Here is a 26953-nt window from a genome sequence, read left to right as displayed (position 1 = left end):
TGAGCAGATAAATGTTGTAATATGGCATAGAGGTTGCACATGTGCAGAAACAGTAGCAATCAGCTATTGGCTGAAACTTAATTGCACGTTTGTCCAATGCGTGGCACATGCAACAGTGTTAGGTTTTCGCATGTTTCACTGGAGTGGCACAAGCAGTTTGGGTGGTACCATCTCAACTCCAAGATCAGATGCTCAGCTACAGAGTCAAGTTTGCGTCCACTTGTCCTTGGCATAGAATCGTACAATAAATGGAGGACTTTTGGCCTTTTGACTGATGCTTGGAAAGAGCTGTTTCATCCGTAAATACATCCTGCCATATTCAATAATTTCAGTGTGTAAGCCCTTTTGACCTGGTCTATCTATTAATCTTCTGTCCTATCAATCTTGGCAATAGTTTTTGATAGCTTTATAATGCTTTCCAGCAATTTGCCATCCATTGCACTGAAAACTGTTGAGAATTTAGGAAACACAATGGCAATAAACATGGAACAACTGAAGAGTATAAAACAGTTAATTTAACTGACTTAGCCGGTTTTCCACTCCTACCAGTTGTTTTATCACCTACTGTATCTGAAGTTTGTACTTAGTCTTCCAACTGAGGTCAGACTTAAAACTTGAGTATTAACAGCACTGGAATACAGGTGGGCATTTTGCTGAAACATTAACTCTGTCCCTCGGTCCACAGATGCTGCCAGGTCTGCTGAGTAATTCAGGCTGTTTTTACTTCAGATATCCATTATTTTGATTTTATAATCCAGATTGAAATTGATTTACTACACAAGAAGCACGATCACTTCCAATAATATTTTGTTAAACTCTTAATTCTGCTTACGTATTTCAGCTTGTGGTTTCCCTTTAGCCTGGCCTTTGCCCTTTTAATGCATTGTTGGTTGGAAAAGTTATTGAGAGGTTCAAAGAGGTTGGGAGGGGTTTTGTTTGTTGGGAATGCCAGCTTTTGGGCTGGGCATGTACTGGAGGGATAGATGTTTTTTGATCGTTTGAATCAAGGGACCGGCTGATGGCATCCTTTCCTTCATGGTATGCTTTGTATATTTTGCCCGTATTTCCTGTTTAAAGTTTAGATTTGCTCGGTTCATGATTCCTCTTTTTATTTAAAACTGTGCACTTTCCTCATAGCTTGTTTTCGATCTTCTCTTGAAACAGTTTGATGTTGATAAAGAGGCTGGTTCAAGGCAGATTTACCATCGGTACTGTATGGAGCGAGCTGCTGTTCACTGTGCCCATGTATTCACCACAGTGTCTGAGATAACTGCCATGGAGGCAGAGCATCTACTGAAACGCAAACCAAGTGAGTTCACCTGAATTACTCCTGGTTTAAGAGGACTTCCAACATTACTCCGTTGTTCTGTTTGTTTATTCTAATTACTTACTCCAAATCTGGGACCTAACTGATCACTTCCTTATTGAGTTTAAGGTGAATAGTCTGCCATTTTACTGAACGATATTCCCTCTCCACATAATATCCAGCATTGAATGTGTCTCTCCACAAGTACATAAGAAGCTTGCACTGAGAAATGCTGCACTGCACGCAGGCCCTGGCTTGTCCTGAATGACACGGAAGAAAACGTAGCTTGTCTATTGAGTAAGTTTGCAGACAATATAAAGATTGGTAGACTTTAAGATAGTGAGGGGGATTGTCAGAGGGTACAGCAGGATATAGATCAGTTGGAGACATGGGCAGAAAAATGGCAGATGGAGTTTAATCTGGACAAATGTGATGTGATGCATTTTTGAAGGTCAAGTACAGGTGGAAATTATACAGTGATTGGCAGAACCCTTAGGATTATTGATATGCAGGGGGATCTGGGTGTGCAGATCCACAGATCACTGAAGGTGGTAATACAGGTACATAAGGTAGTAAAAAAGGCTAATGGCATGCTTGCCTTCATTGAAAGGGGCATTGAGTATGAGGATAGACAAGTTATGCTGCAGCTTTATCGAACTTTACACACTTAGACCACACTTGGAATATTCCATACTGCTCTGGTCACCACACTACCAGAAGGATGTGGATGCTTTGGAGAGGGCACAGAAAAGATTTACCAGGATGTTGCCTGGTATGGGGGATTTTAGCTATGAAGAAAGGTTGGTTAGACTGGGTTTGTTTTCACTGGAATGTAGGAGGTTGAGGGGGCGACCTGATAGAGCTTTATAAGATAGTGAATGGCATGGATAGCATGGAAAGTATGAGGCTTTTTCCCAGGGTGGAGGGGCCAGTTATTAGGAGACAGGTCAAGGTGCGAGGGGGGGAGTTTAAGAAAGATGTGTGTGGTAAGTTTTTCATACAGAGGGTTGTCAGTGCCTGGAACACATTGCCAAAGGATGTAGTGAAAGCAGCCACAATAACAAGCATTCAAGAAGCCCCTTGATGTAAAAATGAATAGGAAGAGAGTGAATGGATACGGATCATGTCAGTGAGGACAATTTTAGTATGGAAGGGCAAAATGCGTTGATTAAATTAGATTCCCTACTGTGTGGAAACAAGTCCACACCGCCCCTTGATGCATACAGGCTTGGAGGGCCAAAGGACATGTTCCTGTGCTGTACTGTTCTTTGTTCTTCTTCTTTGAACCTAATTAATAGAGGCCACTTCCTCCATGGTAGTTAAAAACCTGTCATTTAACAGACCAGTCAAGTAAAAGCAAAATACTGCAACTGCTAGAAACCTGAAAGAAAACCAGAAATTGCTGGAGAAACTCAGCATCCGTGAGGGTGGGGGGAAACAGAGTTAACATTTTGACTGCAATGTGACTTTTCTTCAGAACAGTCTTCTTAAAATCGTATTCATTGTCACAAAACAGAAAATACTGGAACTAAGGTTAATGATTCAGCCTGATGACCTTAACTAAAATCATTGTTCTGAAAAGATTATTTTTTTTCTCACTCTCCTACTTCCAAGCATGCTGAATACTTCCATCATTTTGTGTTTTTCTTTAGGCTTTGCACAATCTGCAGTATTTTGATCCTGTCAGACCAGCATAGTAACATTGGACTAGTCGCAAGGAAGCATAAATATATTAAATGCTGAAAACACACAGAAAATCTGTCATTCATTTTTATCGCAACTGTGTACTCTAATGCAACTGGAGATTTCTGCTTTTTTTTTCTATCTGAATGTTCAGTACTTATTCTTTTTCTTTCTCTTAACATTTAGATGTGGTCACTCCCAATGGACTCAACATAAAGAAGTTCTCTGCTATGCATGAGTTCCAGAACCTACATGCACGCAGTAAAAGTCACATCCAGGAGTTTGTCCGGGGCCACTTCTATGGGTGAGTTCAAAACAAAGCCAGGGCATAATGTAAAGTAGGCAATGGGTCTTTTTTTTGATGTATTGAGTTCACAATACAGTCTGTGTTAGGAGATGTTTCTGGGTGAAAATGGTATTTCAAACATACGACCATAGAACAATGCCTCCCTAAGAACCCTTTCTTGAATAGGTGATGGAAAATAACACTGAAAGACATGAAGCTCTGGCTTTCAGATGTGTTAAAGATCTAAACTGGCATTTTTTGGGAATCGTTTTGGTTGGTGTGGTTATGATGCAGTTATTTATGACATTGTATGGTAGCGGGACACCCCTTTATCTAAATGAACATTTATCTCATTGTCTTCATTTGCTATGACTGTCATTTGGAATGGCCTCATGTAATCATATAAGCATTATACTCATTTTGCATTGGGGTGAGGATATTGTAAAGATGTGTGATTTAGCATGCAGTACACATGTTTTTGTCTTCAAAATATAATGGACATTGAAAACAGTTACAACACAAAGCTAAGCCTGACTCTGAGTGATGAGATTCTAGATTCAAGTCTCATACTAGGACTTGAGCACAAAAGTTGAAATTCTCACTCCAGTGCATTACTGGAGGTGGTATCGCTCTGTCAGAGACAGTGCCTTTTGGCTGAGACCTTAACTTGAAGCCTTATCAACCTCCTAGATGTCAAGAGTAGATATTGAGGTCCCATGACACTGATTCTAAGAAGAACAGGACTGGTCCTCTCTCATATCTAATCTGTTTATCTTAAACAGCATTCCAAATTACAGAATTTCTGGCGATTATCACATTGGTGTTTGTGGGAGATGGCTGTGTTTAAGTTGGTTACTGTGCTTCCTACATTTCAATAGCGACTAGGCTTCCAAAAATACTTAATTGGCTGTGAAGAACTTTGTGATGCCCTGTGGCCATGTGAAGTGTTATATGAATGCAAACCTTTAATTTATTCTGTTGGTCAAGATCAAGAACTTAAACTACATACATTCGACTTGAATGTATGCCTCTGAAATTCATGCTTCTTAGTACAGTGCAATAGTGCCTCCTGCATTGGGTGCTATCATCATAGACAAAGCACAGCATTAATTTGGTTTGTTTTACTTTGAGTTTAGAACTCCTTCATGTTGAAAAATCAATCACAGAGATAGATTCTCCCTCAATGCACAAACACAAGGGACAAAAGATTTTTGCCTTAGCAATCCATGATCTTTCCTCAGTGAGCACACAATTATAAAATTATAAACAACAGCAACAACAAAAACAGAAATTGCTGAAAAATCTGGAAAACCAGTTCTGAAGAAGGCTTACTGGACTCGAAACGTTAACTGTGGTTTCTCTCCATAGATGCTGCCAGTCCTTCTGAGATTTTCCAGCAATTTTGGTTTGTGTTTCTGATTTCCAGCATCTGCAGTCATTTTGGTTTTTATCTTTATTATAAAATTATTATTATTTTTCCCCAGATGCCTGAACTTTGACTTGGATAAGACCTTGTTTGTTTTCATCGCAGGAAGATATGAGTTTTCAAATAAAGGTGCTGACATATTTCTGGAAGCGCTGGCTCGTCTAAATTATCTGCTCAAGGTGAGAAGCAGAATCCGTATTGGATCATCCTTTGCTTGTTGTCAAATGTGAGCCTAGAATCAGAAAATATGTTCCATCTAGCCAATTCCCAAGTCTTGGGAATCCTCTTTCCACAATACATATGGCGCACCTTTCCATCATTTTTTTTAAATGATGATCCTTGTCCAGCAATTGTCATACAGTGCTAAATAATCTAAGCTTTAACCAGCCACACAAGAACAACATTACTTTCATGCCTTTATCAAAAAGATCAAAGGTACTTAATAAGAGCACAGTCAATAAAGATTTGACGTGGAACCACAGATAGAGATGTCAAAACAGGAGACCAAACTCTCGGTTAAAAAGGAACAGTTTAAAGGAGGAAAGTAATGTAGAGAGGAGAAATAGTTTAGGGTGGTTATTGCAGAGCTTAGGGTCTAGATAACTTAAAGACTGGCTGACAAAGGTGGAGCGAATAAACTCAGGGATGCATGAAATGCCAGAGTTGAAGGAGGGCCAAAGACCTTGAAGGCTTTTAGGGCTGGAGAGGATTGCACAGTCATGGAGGGTACCAAATCCGTGGAGGGATTTGAAAGCAAGAATGGGGATTTTAAAAGTGACTGGTTACCAGCAAGCACAGAAGTGATGGATGAGCCTGATTGGAGTAAATCAAACACAAACTGCGCAAAAAACAAGCATGATTTTTGTGTTAGAGATAATGGGAATTGCAGATGCTGGAGAATCCGAGATAACAAAGTGTAGAGCTGGATGAACACAGCAGGCCAAGCAGCATCTTAGGAGCACAAACTCTTATTCAGAGGTCTTGGGGGGAAAATAGAGGTTGGGTTGGAGGAGCAAATTACTGCAAATACTGGACTGAAAACAAAAATTGCTGGAGATCACAGTGAGTCAGGCAGCATCTGTGGAAAGACAGCGAGCTAATGTTGCAAGTCTAGATGACTCGTCATCAGAGTTCTGGTGATTAATCAAATTGTCTACAATAGATATTCAAATTTGGTTCCTCAACCTATGGTGAGGAGATGAGGGAAATAGGGAACTGAGTGGAGCTACAAGTAATGGCTTTAATGGAAACAAGGGTAGCATATGTAAAAAGAGAGTGTGCAGTTCAGCAAACTGGTAGCTGCGGAAATATGACAAAGAATACTGGGCCAAACTACAGCAGTCTAAACTGATATCTTAAATATCACTGCTATTATGAATTTTAAGAATCATAGTAGATTTTATTGGTAGGAAAAGGCATGTATGTCTCCAAGCACTGAATTTCATATCAGGCATCAGGTGATTTAATAAAAACGTGGAGAAAATTGACCAAGGAACATACAAGAAGAGCACATTTTATATTAAAAAAAGTGATGGGCTGAATTTTGCTGTTTTGGAAACAATTCTAGATAGTCCCTTGCTGGCAATTTTTGCCCACAAGATGGCAGTAAACAACACATTGTTTTACTCAGTTGGCATTACAACTATGGATGTGCTTTTCCTTCAAGGTTTGTTTTGGCTATATACTTTACTTCTCTCTTCTGTCCTAACCTGAAGGCATTGACATTTGCTAGGATCAGTCTTGAATTGATAAGCTCGTTCTTGAACATATGGCACGTATGGAGCAAGGGAAATGGGACGAACTGAATAGTTCATTAAAAGAGCTGCTGCAGTTACAAGGATCAGACTTGCCACCCTTGATATCTTATTCTATATGTTTACTAAATGTTTTCTTTGTGAAATTTTTAGCAAATTCTTACAAAGTGTTTGAATTCTATTACCGGGAATTATTTTTTCCCATCGATCTGCTCATAACCTAATGGAAATATTTTGGAAACCCTCTTAAGTCTTTGCCCCTTTCAAGCGGGGAACTTTTGGGTAATTAGCCATTGTCTACAAAGGACCATGGGCAGGGCTCGCTCTTTGAGAAAGACAATTGGTTTTGGATTACCTGAGATGTATCATTCTGAAAGTGTGGGACAAGGTGAGGAGGCAAACCTCCTTGAAGTACAAGGTAAACCTTCTTAGCCCAGCTGGCTCATAAATTCAATTTCTGAAACTGATACTGAATTAGTTGCATTCTTTCAATTGATTGGTGACTAGTACTGCATTCCTGACCTAGCATCTTCCGTGCCAGAAGCAGCAAAAGCTCCTTTTGCTTTGTATCCTGCCTTTCTGCTCACAATGTAGTATTTGATACAGATATTAGGCTAGATATAATTTGCTGTTCCTGGTGTGTTTTTAGCATGGGTGCACAGAAAACAGGTCAGGCTAATAGTTGGTAGTTTTGTAGTCTTTTACCTAGCCAGCGCCCCATCTTGGGCTGACACCATATTATGGAAGGTGGCCTGGTTACTGAGATCAGCATCTGTAAATACAAAATTAAAGGTCAGTTGAGTCTGTTAAAACACAATTGTCCCAATATTACTCCACCCACCCTATAAAGCAGTCAGACTGAGCAACTTGACTATTTCAAATTTCAGGAATGGGTCAGGGTTACCATCTTTGGAGGGTGCCTTTTCAGAACAGTCCTGTTCCTTAATGCCCCACTCCCCTCATTTCACTCTTTCTCTCCCACCCGCTCTGTCTCCTAGTTAGGGAAAACCGTCCCCAGCCAATGCCCTGGAGTTACCTCACTTCAGGATCCATACTGTTGCTGTCTGGGCCTGCCTGTATTCCCAGCACCCCCCGCTACTGAGCTGAGGAGCTGTTGGCAGCTGACTGGCAGCTCCAAAATATGGGACTTTCAGAAGTGAGGGATGGAAGTTCTGTTTTCAACCTGTTGATGCAACCCACTGCCTGCTAATGCTCCACAAAACATTTTTTCCTCATTATTTGGTCTTAACCCATTGTTTTGGTTGTGGGAGAAGTGGAGAGAGAGAGTTAATAAAAATGCATTAGAGACCAATGGAAAAATTTTCTTGGCAAAAGCAAGCTTCAGTGATATTTCTTAGATAAGCTATAGTTACACACACTTTGAAATTCTGCATATGGATGCCAATTTTGTTCATGGTGTAAGACATCAATACTGAGTTTCATGCGCAAAGTGAGGAAGGGTCACCAGACCCGAAATGTTAACTCTGATTATTTCTTCGCAGGTTCTGCCAGACCTGCTGAGTTTTTCCAGCGACTTCTGTTTTTGTTCCTGATTTACAGCATCCGCAGTTCTTTTGGTTTTTATTTGGTAACTTGCCTGTGATGGGTTCCTATGCATCTGCTGCCCTTCTACTTTTCGGTGATAACTGTTGGTTTAGGAAGTGCTATTAAAGGAGGCTTGGTGAGTTTTTGCAGTGCACCTTGTAGATGGTACTTGCTGATGACTGAAGGTCATACAGTTTCTTTCTCAATTAACAAAGTCTCCTGTAAAGGTGCAGCTCTTCAGTTACATATACCTGCCTGTAATTACAATGGTTGATCTCATTATTCATTTGCACATTATGTAATAACTTCTCCACATATATACAAAGTTGGTGACTGCACACACTTTTGTTGAATGTGTTGAATGTTTGCACTCTGACCATCTCACTAACTCTTCATTCTGACAGTGGTTTAACAGTTTTAACAATGTAGAATTTAGCGTTCTGTTGTTGCAGTTTCATCTTATCAACTACTTCTGTTGCTACTCCTGGCTGCATTGGTTTTTTTTAGCTGTTGGAAGAGTGGTCTGAGTGTGGTCTGATGTTTATTGTTGGATTTGATATGTTTCCTGCCTTCAGTCAGTGTGTTTCACCACTCTAAGATATTGCTGTATCTGTGCTGGATCTGATCAATTTCTTTTTCATGATCCCTTTGTCAATATTCACCACTGCCTCAGCCTTTCTGTTTGGTTGACAATAGCATGAAGATGATGACAGTGTTGAATTTTTCAATCATTTCCGATTGTCTGAATTCTTTAATCATGCTTAGAGGGTCATGGTCATTCATTACAAAGTAAAAAATGGCAAGAGAACTGAAATATGTTTTCAGGCATTCTACAATCCTGCTATTAATGATTTGACATCAAACCCCTGTAATCTGATCAGGAGTTGACTGTAGCAGTCTGTTCCAGTGAGAATGAAGAAGTCTACTCCTGACTTCCTCTGTGGTGTCTAGGATGTTGTCTTATGAGAGGATTGTCTAAGTTGCTTAGCTTGATGTCTATTACAGGTGCTGTACTAACTGATGTGGCCACTGGTCTAGTTTAGCCAATATGACATTTTGTTTAGTATTTTCCTTGCTTTCCTCTGACTGATTAAATTCCTTGTTGGCTTGCATAGGAGTATTTCAGCATCTCTTTTCCTATCTGTTTAGTGATAAAGACTCTAGTTCTTTGTACAAGATATTATCTTTGGTGATCATTTCATCTCTGTGTATCTAATATACTCTTACAGTGACTATATGTTCTTATTGGTTTCAGGCCATTCCTTCCTTCACAACTTCCTGGAGCACTTGATATGTTGCATCTCATTTTGTAGTTTGTTTTTATCACAGCAAAGCTCTTATCTGTGAGATTCACTGTCTCCACAGAATTGATAATCTCTTGAGTGTGTTATGCTGTGCTTTATCTTGCACCTAGAAGGTTTTACACAAGTAAATTGTGGACAAGTAAACTGTGGACAAGCAAATTGTTCACGATCACTTCCATTCCTGCAGTACCTCTCATTATGTTATGCTATTTGCATTGATGCTTTTCTAGCACAATAGTATGCCAAATGCTATGTGCACTCGTACCTTCCAAATTGCATCACGATATAATAAACAACTGCTTCTTTCATTCAACCTTTGTTGCCTTACAGAATTTATTCACTGTTTGGCATCAGGAGATCTCGTCAAAGTTTTGTGAGGCCTTTGGATCTGTGAAGACTTTCAATTTTCCAGGATCTTTTCACTGCTAACTCGGTCTGTAGGAGCTGTCACTTTCTTGATTACAGTCCATTGTCAAGGATTGTACAGCAGAACATTTAGAAATCAGTAGTCAAATTAGGCACAGTCAGCATAGGTATTAGTTGGGTGAGCCTTCTCCGAACTGCTTCTAATTCACTTGCATCTTTCCTTAAATAAGGAGAACAATGCTGGACACACTAGTCCAAATGTGGTCTTATCAAAGCTCTGTATAACTTTTGTATTCAATTCCCCTTACAATAAACATGAACATATTTTTAGCTTCCCCAATTATTTGCGGTATCTGCATGCTAACCTTTTATGAATCATGTAGCCAAGCACTCAAAACCCTCTGCATCTCAGAGTTCTGTAATCGCCACCATTCAAATGTTAGCCTTTTTTACTCTTCCAGTTGAAATTGACAATTTCACATTATCCCACATTGCATTCTATTTGCCAGATATTTGCTATTCACTTGAGGTATCTATATCCCTCACAACATACCTTCACAACTTATTCCCTACCTGTCTTTGTGTCATGTAAATGTAAGAACCATGCCTTCAGTCTTTTCAGCCAAGTATTAATGTAAGTTGCAAGCGATTGAGGCCCAAGGACTGAACCCTGTGACGCCACTTGTTACAACTTCCTAGCCAGAAAATGATTAATTTGTACGTACTCTAATCCTGTTAGCTAGCCAAACTTCTATCCATCCCATTATGTTACCTCTTACATCAAAAACATTTGTTTTCTGCTACGAACTGTCTGGCACCTAATCAGATGCTGTCTGGAAATTTGAGTACAATACATGCACTGGTTCCCTTTTTTGCCACAGCATGTGTTTGTTCCTCAACAACTTCAATAAATTGGTTAAACATGATTTCCTTTTTAAAAGTCACTGCCTGACTACTTTGAACTTTTTTAAATGTCCTGTTCTGATGTCCTTTATAATAACTTTGAAATGTTAAGCTAATTAGCCTAGAGGGTCCTGCTTCCTTTCTCCCTCCTTTTGAAGTCTATGATCATCCTGTCTCTAATGAAATGAACTTTCATTGTCTGAAACTCTCAAGATTCAGCTTGACGCCTCAGTACTGTTGCATCCTAGCCAATGTGCACCCACTCGCCATGAGCTCTAGTATTAAACATTCATAAATTGATGTTAAAAGGGAGTTCAAGCCCTCCAAAATTTAGTCAGTCTCAGTGAGATTTAGAATGCAATACAGCTGATAGCACTCTTTCCCTAGAACCAGCAACAGAGTTGATATTCATTATTGGTTCAGGTTTCTTGTTCAACTTTGTTGTAATCTCAATTCTTCTCTTCAGATTGGAAGAATTTTCAATTCAGTCTCAAAACTGTCTCTTTATCCCTAGAGGATGTGGTGCTGAAATATTCAATACATAATGACTCACCTAGATGCCTGCCTGTGTTTAGTACAAAGTTGCAGACTGACGTTTTAATTTTTTTTGTTGTTAATACCTACTGGCTCTCTTACAGCTATCAAAATCTGCTTAATCCCATCTATGTGCCGAAGAGTTTTTCAATTTTTGTCCCTTTTTTAATGTAGAGGTGTTTAGTAATTTCACCCGGGAAGACCTAGCTCTACTTTTTAAATTATGTCCATTTGCTCTAGACTTGTCAACCAGTGAAAAGCTGTCTCTATCTACCTTTGATAGCTTGAAAAATGTTAGCAAATCTCCAATAAACTTCCTTAAGTTTCACGAATACACCCCAAATTGTGTTGTCTTTGTTCCAAACTTAATGCTAAGTGTGTAGGCATTATTTTGGTAACTTTGCTCTAAGCCCCCTGTAAAGGTAGTATATTTTTCCCAAGATGTGGTGCCCTGAACTGGCTGTTTCATAGTCCTGCATCGGTGGTTGATATTTCCAGAAGTGAAGTGTAACTTTTACCCCATTGTATTTTAGATCTCTGAATGTAAAGGCCCACACTTTGTTTGATGTTTTGATTTTTTTCATATGCCTCTTTGTATCAGTTTGCAAAATAATACTAATGAATCTCTGAGCCTTCCTTAGATCTCCTGTGGTCCCACTTTTTCACTATTTAGTTGTCTTGAGCATAAAGGTGGTCAGAGTATTTTTCTGACTAAAAGCAATTGACTCCAAAATAAAACAGAATAACTTGTCCTGAAGTACAGATGGTATTAACTTCAACTGATTAAAAAATGGCACAGGTGATATTCTCACTGAATACGCCCTTTGGCTTCTGTGCCTGAGTATAGAGATCCACATAATTGTAACATTTCACTAAGTAACATGCATTAAACCATTACAGTAGGAATCATCTTGTAGGGTTCTTGAGAGCAATGTTCTAATGGGCCAACAAACACACTCATCTTTTGCAGTCATTGTTGAAAATGCAAGGAATAGAGCAGTTGCACAATTGCCAAGAGATCTTTTTATTCATCACTCAACAGGATTGCTAGCCAAAATTAGCATTATGCTCTTAAAGTGCAATCCAGGCTGCAAGTTAAAAATGAAACAGGTCAACAGCAAAGTCCATCAAGAGTTCAGAATTTATTTAGATATTGACAAAAGTTGCATTCTTCTATGCCTTTGATCTTCTTCTGAAGACTGTAAGTTGCAGTTCAAGTCCACAGTTGGCAGCGAGAATCTAGTATATTGCTCATGTGGGCATTCTTAATGGCATAGGCCTGTCCCCTACATTTGTAACTCCAATTAGCTGTGAGCTGAGGGAAAGGAGTGAGACAGAGGGATGCTGTGAAACAGTGACAGACAAATTTCAGCAGTTTAAGGATTAAAGCTATCATTCACTAATGTATTATTACCCTTGAGCAGTTAAATCAGCCAGCAAAGTAATACCTCATTTAATGTTTCTGCTCTGAAACAGGCAAACCGAAGTGAAGTAACAGTGGTTGCGTTTTTCATCATGCCTGCAAGGACCAATAACTTCAATGTGGAAACACTTAAGGGGCAAGCAGTACGAAAACAACTTTGGTAAGGAAAGCACGCACTGAAAATAGACCCCAAGAAAGATTAGTAGGTATGTGTAAAAGTTAGTGAAATGATGATCTCCAAGAGAGCCAGATTACAGTTGAACCTGTGGATAATATATAAAAATGCAACTTTTATCTGTACTGATTGCGGAGCCTAGTCATCTGAATATGAATACAATAATAAAATCTGGATGAGAACTTGAAAACAAACTGCTGATTTTTAGTATCCTTAAGAGAAGGAAGAGTACCGCTAGTTAAATTGCTTGGATGATTGTAGACTTCCACTGTTTTAATTTGGATTCACAGCAGATTTATTCCAAAAATAGACCAAGGGGAGGTCATCATTTTGTAATGGTGCAAGATAGGGCAGCACCCATCTGCCAGTTTCTTTTTCCTTTACTGTCCACAAAAGCAAACACTGCCAGATGTAAAAGGGACTGTCTATTTGCTATTATCACCTATTTAACACTATTGGAATATCTCAAGATTTAGCCCCAATATTCTGATAAAAACCAAAAGGTGTGCTCTGGTGCCTGCTATAGATGGATAGACTCTTGGTTACCGTCCAATTATGGAAGAAGGGAACAGGGCTGTTGTCTGTTTCCTGGCAGGAGCTGGGTGGTCAAGAGCAGCAGCTACTTAAAGGAGACACCAGGGAACCGATCGCAATTTCTGAGTCTTCCCAAGTTTTCAACAGGTGAGGCAAACTGCTTGCATCTACTTTCTACCTCTTGGCCTTACTTATGCTGCTTTCTGTCATTGTGTGCACTATGGCACATTAGAAGGATTCAAAACTGTTACCCACTTCCACTCTTGCAGGAGAACTGTGAGTAGGAAATCAGCCTGCCAAGGTTCTGCTACTTTAAACTGTCTGTCCTAAGAATTCAACTGTCACTGAAGTCATAGGAAGATGATTAGTGGGCAGCATTGAAATGGCAAGGCTGGAGACTTGACACACCTGGGTTTGCTGGTATTTTCTCTTCTTCTTTTCTTAGCTCTCTCAATAATGTGTCTGTACCTTCTGAACATGACAACGGGGTACCGAATGATTGCATCGTCAGAGCTGCTAGTGCTTCCCTTCACAATCACATCCTAACTGTTGCCTCACTCCTTTTTCCAACTCATTCATACTCTATCTCACTGTTTTCTTAACTGGTCTTTTTATCACAGTGCGTCATATACTTTAATTAAACAAGATGCTGGCGCATTCATGCTAATCTACTTTTTGTCCCTGAGTCCCAATATTCCCGAAATTTGAAGGCTTTATGCAGTTCCTCTGCCTCAGTAAGTGAATTTCAAATTATATTTTCAGTTTCAAGCACCTTCAAGGCCTCAATCCAACCAGTTTGATCACCACCAATTAGCTTACCTCCCCCATGTCTCCATCCTCTATTACCAGAATTTTCCAGATTTCTCCACATCCTCTTTGCTCCATCACTGGTTGTTCACCCATTCTGTTCTCATTCCCTTTGTATCTTTCCCTTTAGCTTGTCAACTCTCAAACTGCTTTGACAAATCTTATTAAAACTTTACTGGTCGATTGAGCTGTTGATTCCTCTAGTGCATCTCAATTCCCCCTCCACTCTTCATCCTTCTTTATCTCTTTCAAAATGCATGTCACTAAGATAGCTTTCATATGTGTGGATTGCTATAGAAACATCTTTGTAACAGCTTTGATTTGCAAGAAATTTTACGAAGTTTTAACCTGCACTAAAATAACAGTAATATAGTTTCTCTTCCTGATAGCTATCATAGTCTTTTAAAGCTAGTGATCCCTCTATCACCACTGGCTATAGAAGCCAGATTTGACTAGTATTTAAAGATCTCTGCTCACTTGAACAAGGAACTGCATGGAGGTCTATGGCATTTTGTACTTTTTCAGTCTACATTGTTGTTCTCTAATTTGAATGGCAGTTGTGATATTACAGGTGGCTATGATACCAACCAGAGTATTTGTGAAGACTGTTAAACAATATCACCTCATGCATAGCCCTATCAAAAACAAACAGCAGTTTGCAACACACCAATGCTGTTAACTTATAATCAGAGGGTTAGATAGGGTGGATAGGGAGAGCCTTTTTCCTAGGATGGTGACGGCGAGCACGAGGGGGCATAGCTTTAAATTGAGGGGTGAATGATATAGGACAGATGTCAGAGGTAGTTTCTTTACTCAGAGAGTAGTAAGGGAATGGAATGCTTTGCCTGCAACGGTAGTAGATTCGCCAGCTTTAGGTACATTTAAGTCATCATTGGAGAAGCATATGGACGTACATGGAATAGTGTAGGTTAGATGGGGCTTGAGATCGGTGTGACAGGTCGGCACAACATCGAGGACCGAAGTGCCTGTACTGTGCTGTAATGTTCTATGTTCTATGTTCTATGTTCTAAGTTAACTTCCCTCTTCTACTTTCTATGCCTCAAATTTTTTGCAATTGTCTTTCAGGGAGTCTTGAAAAGCTCAAGTGTTTGCAAGTTCTGACTGTATTTGCAACACATGTTTAAGCTTTTTTGTGTGAAAGATCTCATTGTTATTATTTAATAAGCACCATCATTCAGAGTAACTAAATTAAAATGAATGAGAGTTTTAGCTCCTGCTTGCAGGCAATGGGACAAAGAAGCATTGTTTTCTGCCACTATTTAAGTTATTTATGATTTATGTTCAGTACTTATAGGTGTGGCATATCTCTCGTTTCTGAACCAGATAATCTGGTATTTGAATTACGTGAAAACGTGAACCAAGTGCCAAAGCCTATGTTTTGGTTTCGAATCTGAACTGTAGTTGGCATGGGCTTTATGTTGCTTGTGGTTCTCAATGCTGATTCAAGTAACTTTGTTGGTTTTGTTGATTCCTGATGAGACTTTTGGTTTTGCCAAGAGGCTCATTCTATGGAGGGATGGAGTTGGCTAGTACAGGGATGTTAGGAGAGATAATGGAAACTGCAGATGCTGGAGAATCCGAGATAACAAAGCTGGATGAACACAGCAGGGCTCCTAAGATGCTGGTTAGCCTGCTGTGTTCATCCAGCTCTACACTTTGATAACAGGAATATTATGATTGTTTTCGGTAGCAAAACACAGTCGGATATCTTTGTACAGCAAAGGAGTGTTTGAGATTCTGGATGTGAGTTTGCTCCTTGAGCTGGAAGGTCAGTTTTCAGACGTTTCGTCACCATTCTAGGTAACATCATCAGTGAGCCTCCGATGAAGCGCTGATGTTATGTCCTGCTTTCTATTTATCTGGTTAGGTTTCCTTGGGTTGGTGATGTCATTTCCTGTTCTTTTTCTCAGAGGATGGTAGATTGGCTCCAAATCAATGTGTTTGTTGATGGAGTTCCGGTTGGAATGCCATGCTTCTAGGAATTCTCGTGCGTGTCTCTGTTTGGCTTGTCCTAGGATGGATGTGTTGTCCCAATCAAAGTGGTGTCCTTCCTCATCTGTATGTAAGGATACGAGTGATAGTGGGTCATGTCGTTTTGTGGCCAGTTGATGTTCATGTATCCTGGTGGCTAGCTTTCTGCCAGTTTGTCTAATGTGGTGTTTGTCACAGTTCTTGCAAGGTATTTTGTAGATGACATTCATTTTATTTGTTGTCTGTATAGGGTCTTTTAAGTTCTTTAGCTGCTGTTTTAGTGTGTTGGTGGGTTTGTGGCCTCTTGGCAAACCCTCCAAAACACTAAAACAGCAGCTAAAGAACTTAAAAGACCCTAAACAGACAACAAGCAAAACGTATGTCATCTACAAAATACCTTGCAAGAACTGTGACAAACACTACATTGGACAAACTGGCAGAAAGCTAGCCACCAGGATACATGAACATCAACTAGCCACAAAACAACATGACCCACTATCACTCGTATCCTTACATACAGATGAGGAAGGACACCACTTTGATTGGGACAACACATCCATCCTAGGACAAGCCAAACAGAGACACGCACGAAAATTCCTAGAAGCATGGCATTCCAACCGGAACTCCATCAACAAACACATTGATTTGGAGCCAATCTACCATCCTCTGAGAAAAAGAACAGGAAATGACATCACCAACCCAAGGAAACCTAACCAGATAAATAGAAAGCGGGACGTAACACCAGCTCTTCGTCGGAGGATCACTGATGATGTTACCTAGAATGGCGACGAAACATCTGAAAACTAACCTTCCAGCTCAGCGAGCAAACTCACATCCAGAAACCCAACCTGAGCTACAAATCTTCTCAAAACTGGCTAGTGTTTGAGATTTATTAAAATGCTACAATTTGCATGTTGTGTCTTAGTCCAGTGACTTGCCATACAATTCACTGAACTCAGATTAAAATTTAGAAGCTTCTTGCCTTTTTATACGACCCTGGAACACAGCATGTGCTCGTTTATCTCTTTCCTTCTTACTGTTTGGAATTCTAAACATCCTTCCACATGTATTTCCTTATGATAAAAGTATATTTCTTTCAATTATGTTATGTTTGCTGCTCACCAGTGTAATCATCTCTATAATGGGGAGTCCAAGGACAGATTACATGACCACTTTGAAGAATAACACCGTTCAGTTGACTTCATGTCACTTTTAATTTCCCCCCACTCTTTATCTGGCTTTTCTTGCCCTGGTCTCCTGTATTGCTCTAATGGGACTCAATGTAGGTTAGAGTAACAGCAGTTTACCTATGACCTAGGCACTCTATAGCCTTCTGGACCGAGCAATGAATTCCATTGTTCAGACCATGACCTCTCCCCTCACATTGTCTTGTTTAACAGCATTTTTTGGGTACTTGCTGTTGACAGTGGATAAAGTTTTCAGATTCATGCCCCCTCAAGACTGAGATTTTATTGCTTGGCTTATCCAATTTCCATCCCCCATTACATCTTGCCTTTTGTCCTTTTATCTTGTCTGTCTTTAACCGAGTGACAGAATTCCATTTCTGTTCTTTTCCCTACCTTTGCTTTCCTTACCCGTGAACTTGCCTAAAACATGTTATGACAATTTTTCTGCTTTTTAAACAAGGCTATTGACCAGAATCATTAACTTTGTTTCTCTGTCTATTCATCCTGAAAGATTTGCTGAATATATCCAGCATTTCCGTTTTAATGTAGTTTTCCGTAGTGTTTTGTTATTTTAAAGATTAGTGTACTAAAGGGCCAGCATTGCGAAGCTGTTAGTAGAAGAAAACATTGGAATATGTAATACCTTCATATTTGGCAAATCATGGTTTTGAGGACACACATCAAAATAACCTGAATTATACCTGAAATTAGGTAAATTTCAGATTTACCTAACCTGAAATTGGGTAATTGGGAAATCACCCAATTTCCACTTGGCTGAGTACCACTGAAAATCAGTTACAAAGGGAATGAAACTTAGCCCCAGTAGAGTTCCTTAAAATTGAAGCCTATTTGTTCCACTTGCCTCCAACCTCATAAAACATGGACTAATAATTAATTATTTTGACATAAGTCAAACCAGAAGGACCAAAGAGAAAATTTAAATGACTGAAAATAAATTCTAAGAAATAATCAAACTGTTTAAAACAAAATGTGCTGGAGAAAGATTCAAGTGCTTCAAACATTGCTTATTATCACTAACCGAGGTGAGATAGAAGTTTGGAAGTTTAGGATTGCTTAGGGATAGGTATTATTTGTTTTGGTTTTTATCTACTTTTATTGATGTTATTTGGATTTAAATACATTTTATGAGCTAAATTTATCTAAGCTCCCTTTCTTCCTGCCCCACCTGCCTTCAAATTTTAGAAGGCAGATTCCTGCCATTGCAACATAGGTTAGATTAAGAATTCCATCATACAACAGGCCTATGATTCTGTCCACACAGGGGAAGTCTGAGATGATTATCATTGTCTTTTAACTATGATTTATAGACATACATACTTAGATTTCTGTTCTGGCTAGATACTTACAAAGTTCATCTGCTTAAGAACATTGAACTCCTTTTGATAAGCAACAATTAAAGGATCCAAGGCGAAAGTTTGTATTTTGATCTCTTGAAATATGTTTCAGTTTGACTTTGTAGCATTAAGGTTGGAAACCTGTTTGTGTATCCAAGATAAACGAATAGCCTAGCCTGAGCCTGAAGTGAGTATCCTTTGAATGGAATGTTAAACCAAGGTCCTGTATGTCTGGCTAAATATATTTCACAATATTTGAAGAATAGGGAACCTTAACTGAACTAATGCAATCAAAAGGTTCAATGGTCTGTCAACTCATTGCTGCTTGCTAAATGATACTAGTTGAAATGACTGACACATTTGTTTGCATAATAGTAGTTAATACACTTTGAGGGTGATTCATTGTGTGAATTGATAGGTGGTGCTGGTTTGTTTTGTTTAATAAATTTATAGTGACATCTGGCTGGTATTTCTGTAATATATAATTGACAGCATCTAGACAAAATACACAACAGATTATAAGGATACAATTACTGCATTCCTTTCCTCTCACCCTGAGGATAAAATAACCTACTAATAAATGCAGTACAAGGTGGGCTGCTCAACCCCTTCATGACACATTCAACAGATGTGTAGATTTGCAATTTCACATTATATTCATATAATCACAGCAGTAGGTAAGCTCAGGGTTTTAGAAGCTGAACAGCCATTCGGGCTACTGTGGCACATCTGAGAGACTGAGATTCTTGGATAATACATTTACAGATGTGGTCACCCTACAATTTTAAGTATTGTAAGCAGAAAGCGAAAGGGAGACTGACAGTTAACAAGGAGTCATCTGGTCATCCAGGAATCACCTGAGTGAATCTCATTCTCCAATTAGAATGCCGTTCTGAATATTAATGATGGCTCATCTGAGGAATGCAGTCAGAGCCAAGTCACAGCAACCTGAGTGATTCAGCTGTATTGGGGAACTCGAGAGAAATTTGGAAAAAGAATAATGGTAGGGGGATCAGATAGGTATTTCTGCAGTAACAGATGTAATCTCAGGTTGTTACCTTATCTGCCTGTTACCAGAGTCAAGAATGTGACTGAGCAGCAGCAGAGAAGGAGAGGATAAATAGCCAGTGGTCGTTCGGTGCTAAAGTCAGGTGGATTGAGGGATGTGACTTTAAAGGAGAACTAGGAGAAAAACTAGCAAGAAGGGCCTCAAAGATAGCCGTCTCTAGACCACTCCCAGTAGAGTATACAACCAACTGCAGGGTGGGACAGATGAATGCATGCCTGGAGAGATGGTGCAGGAGTAAGGGCTTTCAATTGCTGGGTTGATGGGACTAGTTCTTGGGGGCCAGGCTGATTGGGTTGCACCTCTGCAGAGCCAGGAGCAATGCCTTTGCCAGGTGACGTGATGGTGCTTTCTGTGAGAGTGTGAACCAAATTGGCAGTCATGTGGGAACCAGGAGCTAGCAGTGGAGAGGGCAACCAAGATGTGCCAAGAATTGGCAGAGGTATTGAAATAACGGGGGATTATGTCAAGTCAGAGTGAGAAGAAATGAGATGCAAATTAGGTTTACTATGGGTATATGTGAATGCACAGAGTACGGTAATTAAGGACTTCCTTAAGCTCAGACCTACTACCATGTCTTCCTACATAGTATAATTGAATCTCAAATGATACAAACTGCTTTTTGGATGCAGCATTTTAACATGTTTTTCTGAATTCATGAGGTTGAAAAAAGAAAATTTGGGCCACTTGCAGTGTTTCTAAACTGGGCACCACCCTAGCATCTAAGCACCATCTTTGTCACGATTATTTTTAAAAATTCATTCACAGAATGAAGGTGTTGCTGGTTAGATCAGCATTTACTGCCCATCCCTAATCGTCCAGAGGGCAGTTAAGTGTCAACCACATTCTGTGGGTCTGGAGTCACATGTAGGCCAGAACAGGTTAGGATGGCAGTTTTCTTCCCTAAAGGATAATAGTGAACCTGATAATCAACAATGGATTCGTGATCACCATTAGACTCTTAATTCTAGATTGCTCTTATTGAATTCAAGTTCCAGCATTTGCCACGGTTAGCTTTGAACATCACCTGGGTCTCTGGATTAACAATCCAGTGATAATACCACTAGGCCGTCATCTCTTCACATTGGCACATAGGTTATCGTCTTTGAATTTGAGTTTTTACTGGGTGAAGCAAACAGCAAAAGCAATGAAGGAAAGTATTTGCATAAATGTAACACCCTTCATTTCCTCAGGATATCCTGCTAATGAAGTACTTCATAAATGCTGATTTGAAAGCAAAATATGAAAGACCATTTTCTCATGAAGGGCCATTTAAACAGCAAGGTGATGAATGACAAACCAAACTCTTTTTAATTCTTTTTATTGAGAAATAAATGTTGGTCAAGGCAGCAGGAGAACTTCCCAATGATAAAAACTGAAAGAACAGTGGATGCTGTGAATCAGGAACAAAAACAAAGTGCTGGAAAAGCTCAACAGAGGTCTAGCAGCATCAGTGAAGAAAAAAACAGAGTTAAAGTTTCGGGCCTGGTGACCTTTCCTCGGAATTTCCCTATGATTCGTATGGAGGTGTGAGATTTGCTTTGGGGGCAGGTGGAGCTTTCATTTATCATCATTCAAAATAATGCATTTCCGACAATCCAGGACAGCACTGTGGTATTAGCCTAGATCACATGCTAGTTTACGGCTTGAATACACATTTTTCTGGCTTGGTGATATGTCTACCACTAACTGACACAAGTCTGAGAACCAAGCTGGAGTGCAGACACTGACCGGAGTACCAGCATTTTATTCCGTTTCATTAGACCTCACTGGGGTCTGCTTGTAAATGAAATGACTATTTAAGCAAGATCATTTGTAAAATTCAGTATGGCTGTACAAAGGTCTGGTGAAGGTAACTACTATATTTTTGCAGCAATGGATGAAAGGCTGTCTGCACTGCTGTCACCAATGGTGTGCTTGAAAACAGCACAGAGTGTCGGTATCTATCATCTGTAGTGATGTTGTTCATACAGACTCAAAAATACAACAGGATCTTTTACCCAATTTCGAGAGCTTTTCTTAACATTTCTTGTAAGAGCCTGAGCTTAAACCAAAATTTCTAGTTCCACTGATGTTTCTAGAACGACCAGCACTTGGCCTCTCTCTGCCTTTTGTCCAGCATGATTTCTGATTTTGTGTTCTTCCTTAATCAGGGTTTGCCCTCTTATTTTCAGTCATTGAGCATGAAGCAAGCTGTTACCATTGCAGAGGAACTGGGGATTGTACCTCAGTGTGCCCTTTGCTACGTGGAGCTGCTTTAAGATAATAGTGACGTATGTATCATTGACCTTGGTCGTTTTATAAGCTGCCTTGCATCAGCCTTCTGTTTCCTTTCAGCTGGACCCCAAATTTGGTCTTTTCGTTTGCCCACTCCTTCCTTTCCTTATCTCCAGTGAATAAAGTCTAGAAAAATAATTGCATGAAGAGCAAAAACAAAGTTGCTGTAAAAGCTCAGCAGGTGAAGAAAAAATTAGAGTTAATGTTTCCGGTCCAGTCACCCTTACTCGGAACTGGGGAAGGGTCACTGGACCCGAAACGTTAACTCTAACCTGCTGAGTTTTTCCAGCAACTTCTGCTTTTGTTCCTGATTTACAGCATCTGCATTTCTTTTGGTTTTTAATTGCATGAAGAGTGTTGATCCAGTCTGAGAAAGTAGGGAGAGTTTTCTAGACACTCTGATTATAGTTTGCAACTTCAGCTCATTATGCCATAGTTTCAGTTTAAAATACAAAGTCCAATACCAGATGTTAAGAGGCACTAAATCCTTCAAATGAAAACTTTATTGGAAGAAGCAAGACAATTCAAGGGAGTAAATATAACCAAGTAACTGTAAACTGTGTGAGTTTTTTTTAAAGACTAAACTAACCATTATTTTGAACATTAAAAGTTTCAGCTGCTGAGAGAATCCTTTTTCAATAAAAGCAAACTTAGGATCTGCTGTGAGTGATCTGTGGTAATCCACTGCCCGGTTGTACAATCATAGGGCAAAATGTCATAAAATAGTAACTATTGTGTATAATAGAATCTGTCATGTTTAACTTTAAAAAAGTTGTCATAACTCCTTGCACATGTATAATAGATACTACACATACTGAATTGCATGTACAAAACTTGATGCATAATGGAAAGGATACTTAGGCTGACATAGCTTCAAAACTTGTAACTGCTAACTTTGAATAGCCCTGATCATTTTTATAGCTTAAAAGTGAAAGTTGTATTATTGGTAAGTTAATATTGTATTCCAGTTAATTAAAGCCTTTTGTACTTTTTTATTGATGATCAAAGGCATCTGGTACAAAAAGGAAGATCATTAAGTTCTGTCTCCAGGTTCAGGTGAGATAGTGAAGGAGACGTTTCTGTTATCTGAAATCTCATTTTATTTTTGTTTCAGGGACACAGCCAATGTGATCAAAGAAAAATTCGGCAAAAAGCTTTATGAGTCCCTCTTGGAGTAAGTACCTGTCCACACAATGCAAGCATAATCATTAAGAATAACAAATGCTGCATTGTAAACATTTTGTTCAAACAAATGGACACTTGTCCATTATTTTCTTGATGTTAAATATTTTTGTATCTTTTGGAGTTCTACCTTTGTACACAATACTCTGAGTATTGTAAAACTGTGTCAGCTCAGCTCTGTTACTTTCTGACTCCTGAGTTGGTAACTTTCAAGCACTACCTTGTGGTTTAAGCTCAACACAAGAGACTGAATACTCCATTGAAGGAAAAGAAAGTACAGTATTATTGAAGTTGCTGTCTGTTGGTGGGAAATATCTCTTCTTTTTCAGGCATATATTAAAGTTTCCGAATGCTATTCAGAATAGAACAGTGAATCTAGTGTCCTGATCAATGTTCCTCCCAAGCTCAATACTAATAAAGCAACTATTGATTTTATATCTGATTACCATTGGGAGTATGTTGTTAATGCAGAATGTTGCCTGTGTTTTCTTACAGGACTTTAGCATGAGAAAAAGGTTGTTTATTGTGTGAGGTTCTTTGAGATTTGATGAAGTGTGCATTATCATAAACTTACCTTCTGCATTAAATATGGTTAGTGCTGGAATGTTGTATCCCAAGTAATGCTTAAAACCATCACAAAAAGGCACCATGCATGTAAACCAGCGAGTAGAATTGTTTGCAAGACTGTTCATTCTGAAAACAAGTTTTGGCATTAAAATAAAGAATTGAAGAAACAAGCAAAATTTACCCAGATGGGTCACAAAAATAATTGGTGTGGACATGATGAATTCATTCGTGATGGAAAAGGAATACTTTGCTGTGAATTAAATTAAGTCACATTATTTTGGGGAGAGATAGGATTTTGCAGTACGTCCATGCCATGCGATGTTTGACCTGAAGTGCTGTCAGTAGATGATAAATAGGAAACATATTGATGGGAAAAAAGCAAGCAAAGGATGTTCCACCTACCATACAAATGAGTAATGTGGTATATTAATGTTAGTACCGGAGTGATGCTTTGTTTGTAAGCTTTACGACCGAGAGACAGGTGGATCATAACATGCAACATGTCCCTTTGGCTATTTGTAACAGGCACAATACTGACTGCAGACCATCAGCCATGCTTATAAATCTTAGAACTTAGTGGCTAGCATTAGGTATGATTCCGTTATTGGACAGTACTTTCCTGAATGATCCAGGTATGTAAAGAAATAAATTAACAACCTATTTAAGATCTGTCAGGCTCACAATGTGGCTAATTTATGTGTGCTAGTAGCATGTATTCATTTGCAGGATCCTGTTCCCTGTAAAGAAAAAGAGTCTATGGTATGTTTTGTCTTTTTTAATCAAACAAAAGCATGAGGAACAACGAGTTAGCAAGTTTTGAGAAGATTTGTGGCTCAGGTTGAGGTTCTGGATGTGAGTTTGCTTGCTGAGCTGGAAGGTTCGTTTTCAGACGTTTCGTCACCATACTAGGTAACATCATCAGTGAGCCTCCGACGAAGCGCTGGTGTTATGTCCCGCTTTCTATTTATCTGGTTAGGTTTCCTTGGGTTAACCTCGGGACATGACACCAGTGCTTCGTCGGAGGCTCACTGATGATGTTACCTAGAATGGTGACGAAACGTCTGAAAACGAACCTTCCAGCTCAGCGAGCAAACTCACATCCAGAACAACGAGTTCCCATGGCAGTGCCCCGACCAATTGGCAAACTTGCCAAACAATCATCTTTCTCTTACTTAACATAAATTATTTATTTTTACATGCTATTGCTTATTTGGGGAAGATGGTGGCCTAGTGATATTATTATTAGATTGTGGATCCCTGGATTAACAATGTTCTGGAGATTTGGATGCAAATCCCACCATAGCAGATGAAAATTAAATTCAAATCAGAGTATCTGGAATTTAGGGTATAATGATAACCATAAAATCATTGTCGGTTGTTCTAAAATCCTTACGTGATTTGGCCCACATGTGACTCCAAGTACATAGAAATGGCTCTTAACTGCCCTCTGGGCAATGAGGGATGGGCAATAAATGTTTGCAAGGTGAGCAATGCCCAAATCCTGTGAATGGATTTAAAAGAATGTATTCTTGCACAACCTGATGAATGCAGGATGAAAAACTCTGACAGTCTGCCTCTTTATTTAGTAATAGAAAATTTATTCTGATTCATTGTCCATATAGTCATTTCATAGATCATAGAATCGTCAGAGAATCCCTATGGTGTGGAAACAGGCTCTTCAGCCCAGCAGTCCACACTGACCCTCAGAACATTCCACCCAGACCCATTCCCCTATAATGCACTTAATCTACACATCACTGAACACTACAGGCAACTTAGCATGGCCAATTCACCTAGCCTGCACATCTTTGGACTGTGGGAGGAAGCTATGCAGACATAGGGGGAATTTGCAAACTCCACACAGTCACCCAAGGGTGGATCGAACCTGGGTTCCTACCTGTGAGGTAGCAGTGCTAACCACTGAGCTGCCATGCTGTCCCCTGGATAAGCATTTAAATTGAACTCTTTTAAAAATACAAATTGTGAAAAACAAATTTAAAAATGATTGTGGGAAAATGAAATCTTAAAACTGTAGCTTTGGTGTATTTAAAAAGTCTTTATTTGGTTTCAGAGGCGATATGCCCAATATAAACTCCATTTTGGATCGGGAGGACTTCACTCTGATGAAGAGAGCCATATATGCCACTCAGGTAAGTACTTAACAGAGAAATTCTGGAAATCTCGTGTTTCTTTTCTGAAGTTCGCATTCTTCAGGTTTTCTCAATGTAAACAATATCATACCAAGGAAAAACACAAAAGAAACTAAATAAACTTGAAATACAACTGTTAAGGTTGGGAAATAAATAATTACAATGCAAAGGAATGTGAAATATAATTATAAATCTTAGTTAGCAGTAGGATACTTGCAATTGGCCTCAGTGTTCCTGGCTGAGTAAAGGAGATCATTATCAGACTTGAAATGTTGTCTCTGCTTCTCTGTTCACAAATGGACCCCCACCTACTGAGTTCCTCAAGCAATTTCTGTTTTCATTTCAGATTTCCAGCATTTGTAGTATTTGGTTTTATTTGAGTTTCTGTGCCTCTCCTCCTTGTTTATCTAGAAACCAGTGGTAAAAAAAAATCAAGAATAAAACTTAGCTGCATGATAATTTTAGGGAAGCTCACATTTGAGAGGTCAATTTGGTCTCAGAACAGGTCTCCTTCGCTACATCCCCTTCATAAACAATGGCATTACCATCACAGAATCCTCAACTATCAACATGTTGGCTGTAACCATTGACCAAAAATCTGATGTAGGCTAGCGATATAAATTAATAACGTCATGTCAGAGCCTAGGAATTCTGAAGTGAGTAACTCACCTGCTGACTTGCCAAAGCCTGTCCACCATCTACAAGTGACAAGTCAGCAGTGTGTTAGAATAATTTGGACTTGCCTGGATGAGTGCAGCTCTAACAGCACTCAAGAAGCTTGACACTGTCCAAGGCAAAGCAACCCACTTAACTGGCACCCATTCACCACCTTTAGGTACCACTGCCTTTACCACCAATACAATGGCAGTAGTGTGTACCATCTGCAAGATAATCCTTTAGACCAGCACCTTCGAAAACCATGACCACTACCACCAGAAAGACAAGACCAGCAGACAGGCATGGGAGCACCACCAGCAAGTTCACCTCCAAGCCATTCCATCCTGATTTGCAAATAAATATTGTTGTTACTTCACTGTTGTTAGATCAAACTGGAACAGCACTATGGGTGCACCTGTACTCTAAGGACTGTGGCAGCTCAAAAAGCCACCATTTTTTGAGGGCAGTTAGGGA

General features: G+C 39.4%; 1 protein-coding gene across 2 annotated transcripts in view; it reads left to right on the top strand.

Moving 5' to 3' along the window:
* Positions 1 to 26953, top strand: part of LOC125459432 (glycogen [starch] synthase, muscle-like) — an 85451-nt gene that overhangs the window by 37707 nt on the left and 20791 nt on the right. For both annotated transcript variants that reach the window (XM_048545887.2, XM_048545888.2), the window contains 6 exons: positions 1165 to 1309; positions 3176 to 3293; positions 4760 to 4880; positions 12584 to 12690; positions 23038 to 23097; positions 25744 to 25822. In XM_048545887.2, the coding sequence (XP_048401844.1) occupies positions 1165 to 1309; positions 3176 to 3293; positions 4760 to 4880; positions 12584 to 12690; positions 23038 to 23097; positions 25744 to 25822 (630 nt within the window). The remainder of the gene's footprint in view (positions 1 to 1164; positions 1310 to 3175; positions 3294 to 4759; positions 4881 to 12583; positions 12691 to 23037; positions 23098 to 25743; positions 25823 to 26953) is intronic.

This window comes from Stegostoma tigrinum, chromosome 17 (assembly GCF_030684315.1).
Source record: "Stegostoma tigrinum isolate sSteTig4 chromosome 17, sSteTig4.hap1, whole genome shotgun sequence".
Lineage (NCBI taxonomy): Eukaryota > Metazoa > Chordata > Chondrichthyes > Orectolobiformes > Stegostomatidae > Stegostoma > Stegostoma tigrinum.
The sequence above is the reverse complement of the archived record's forward strand: the minus strand, read 5'-3'. Positions and strand labels throughout refer to the sequence as shown.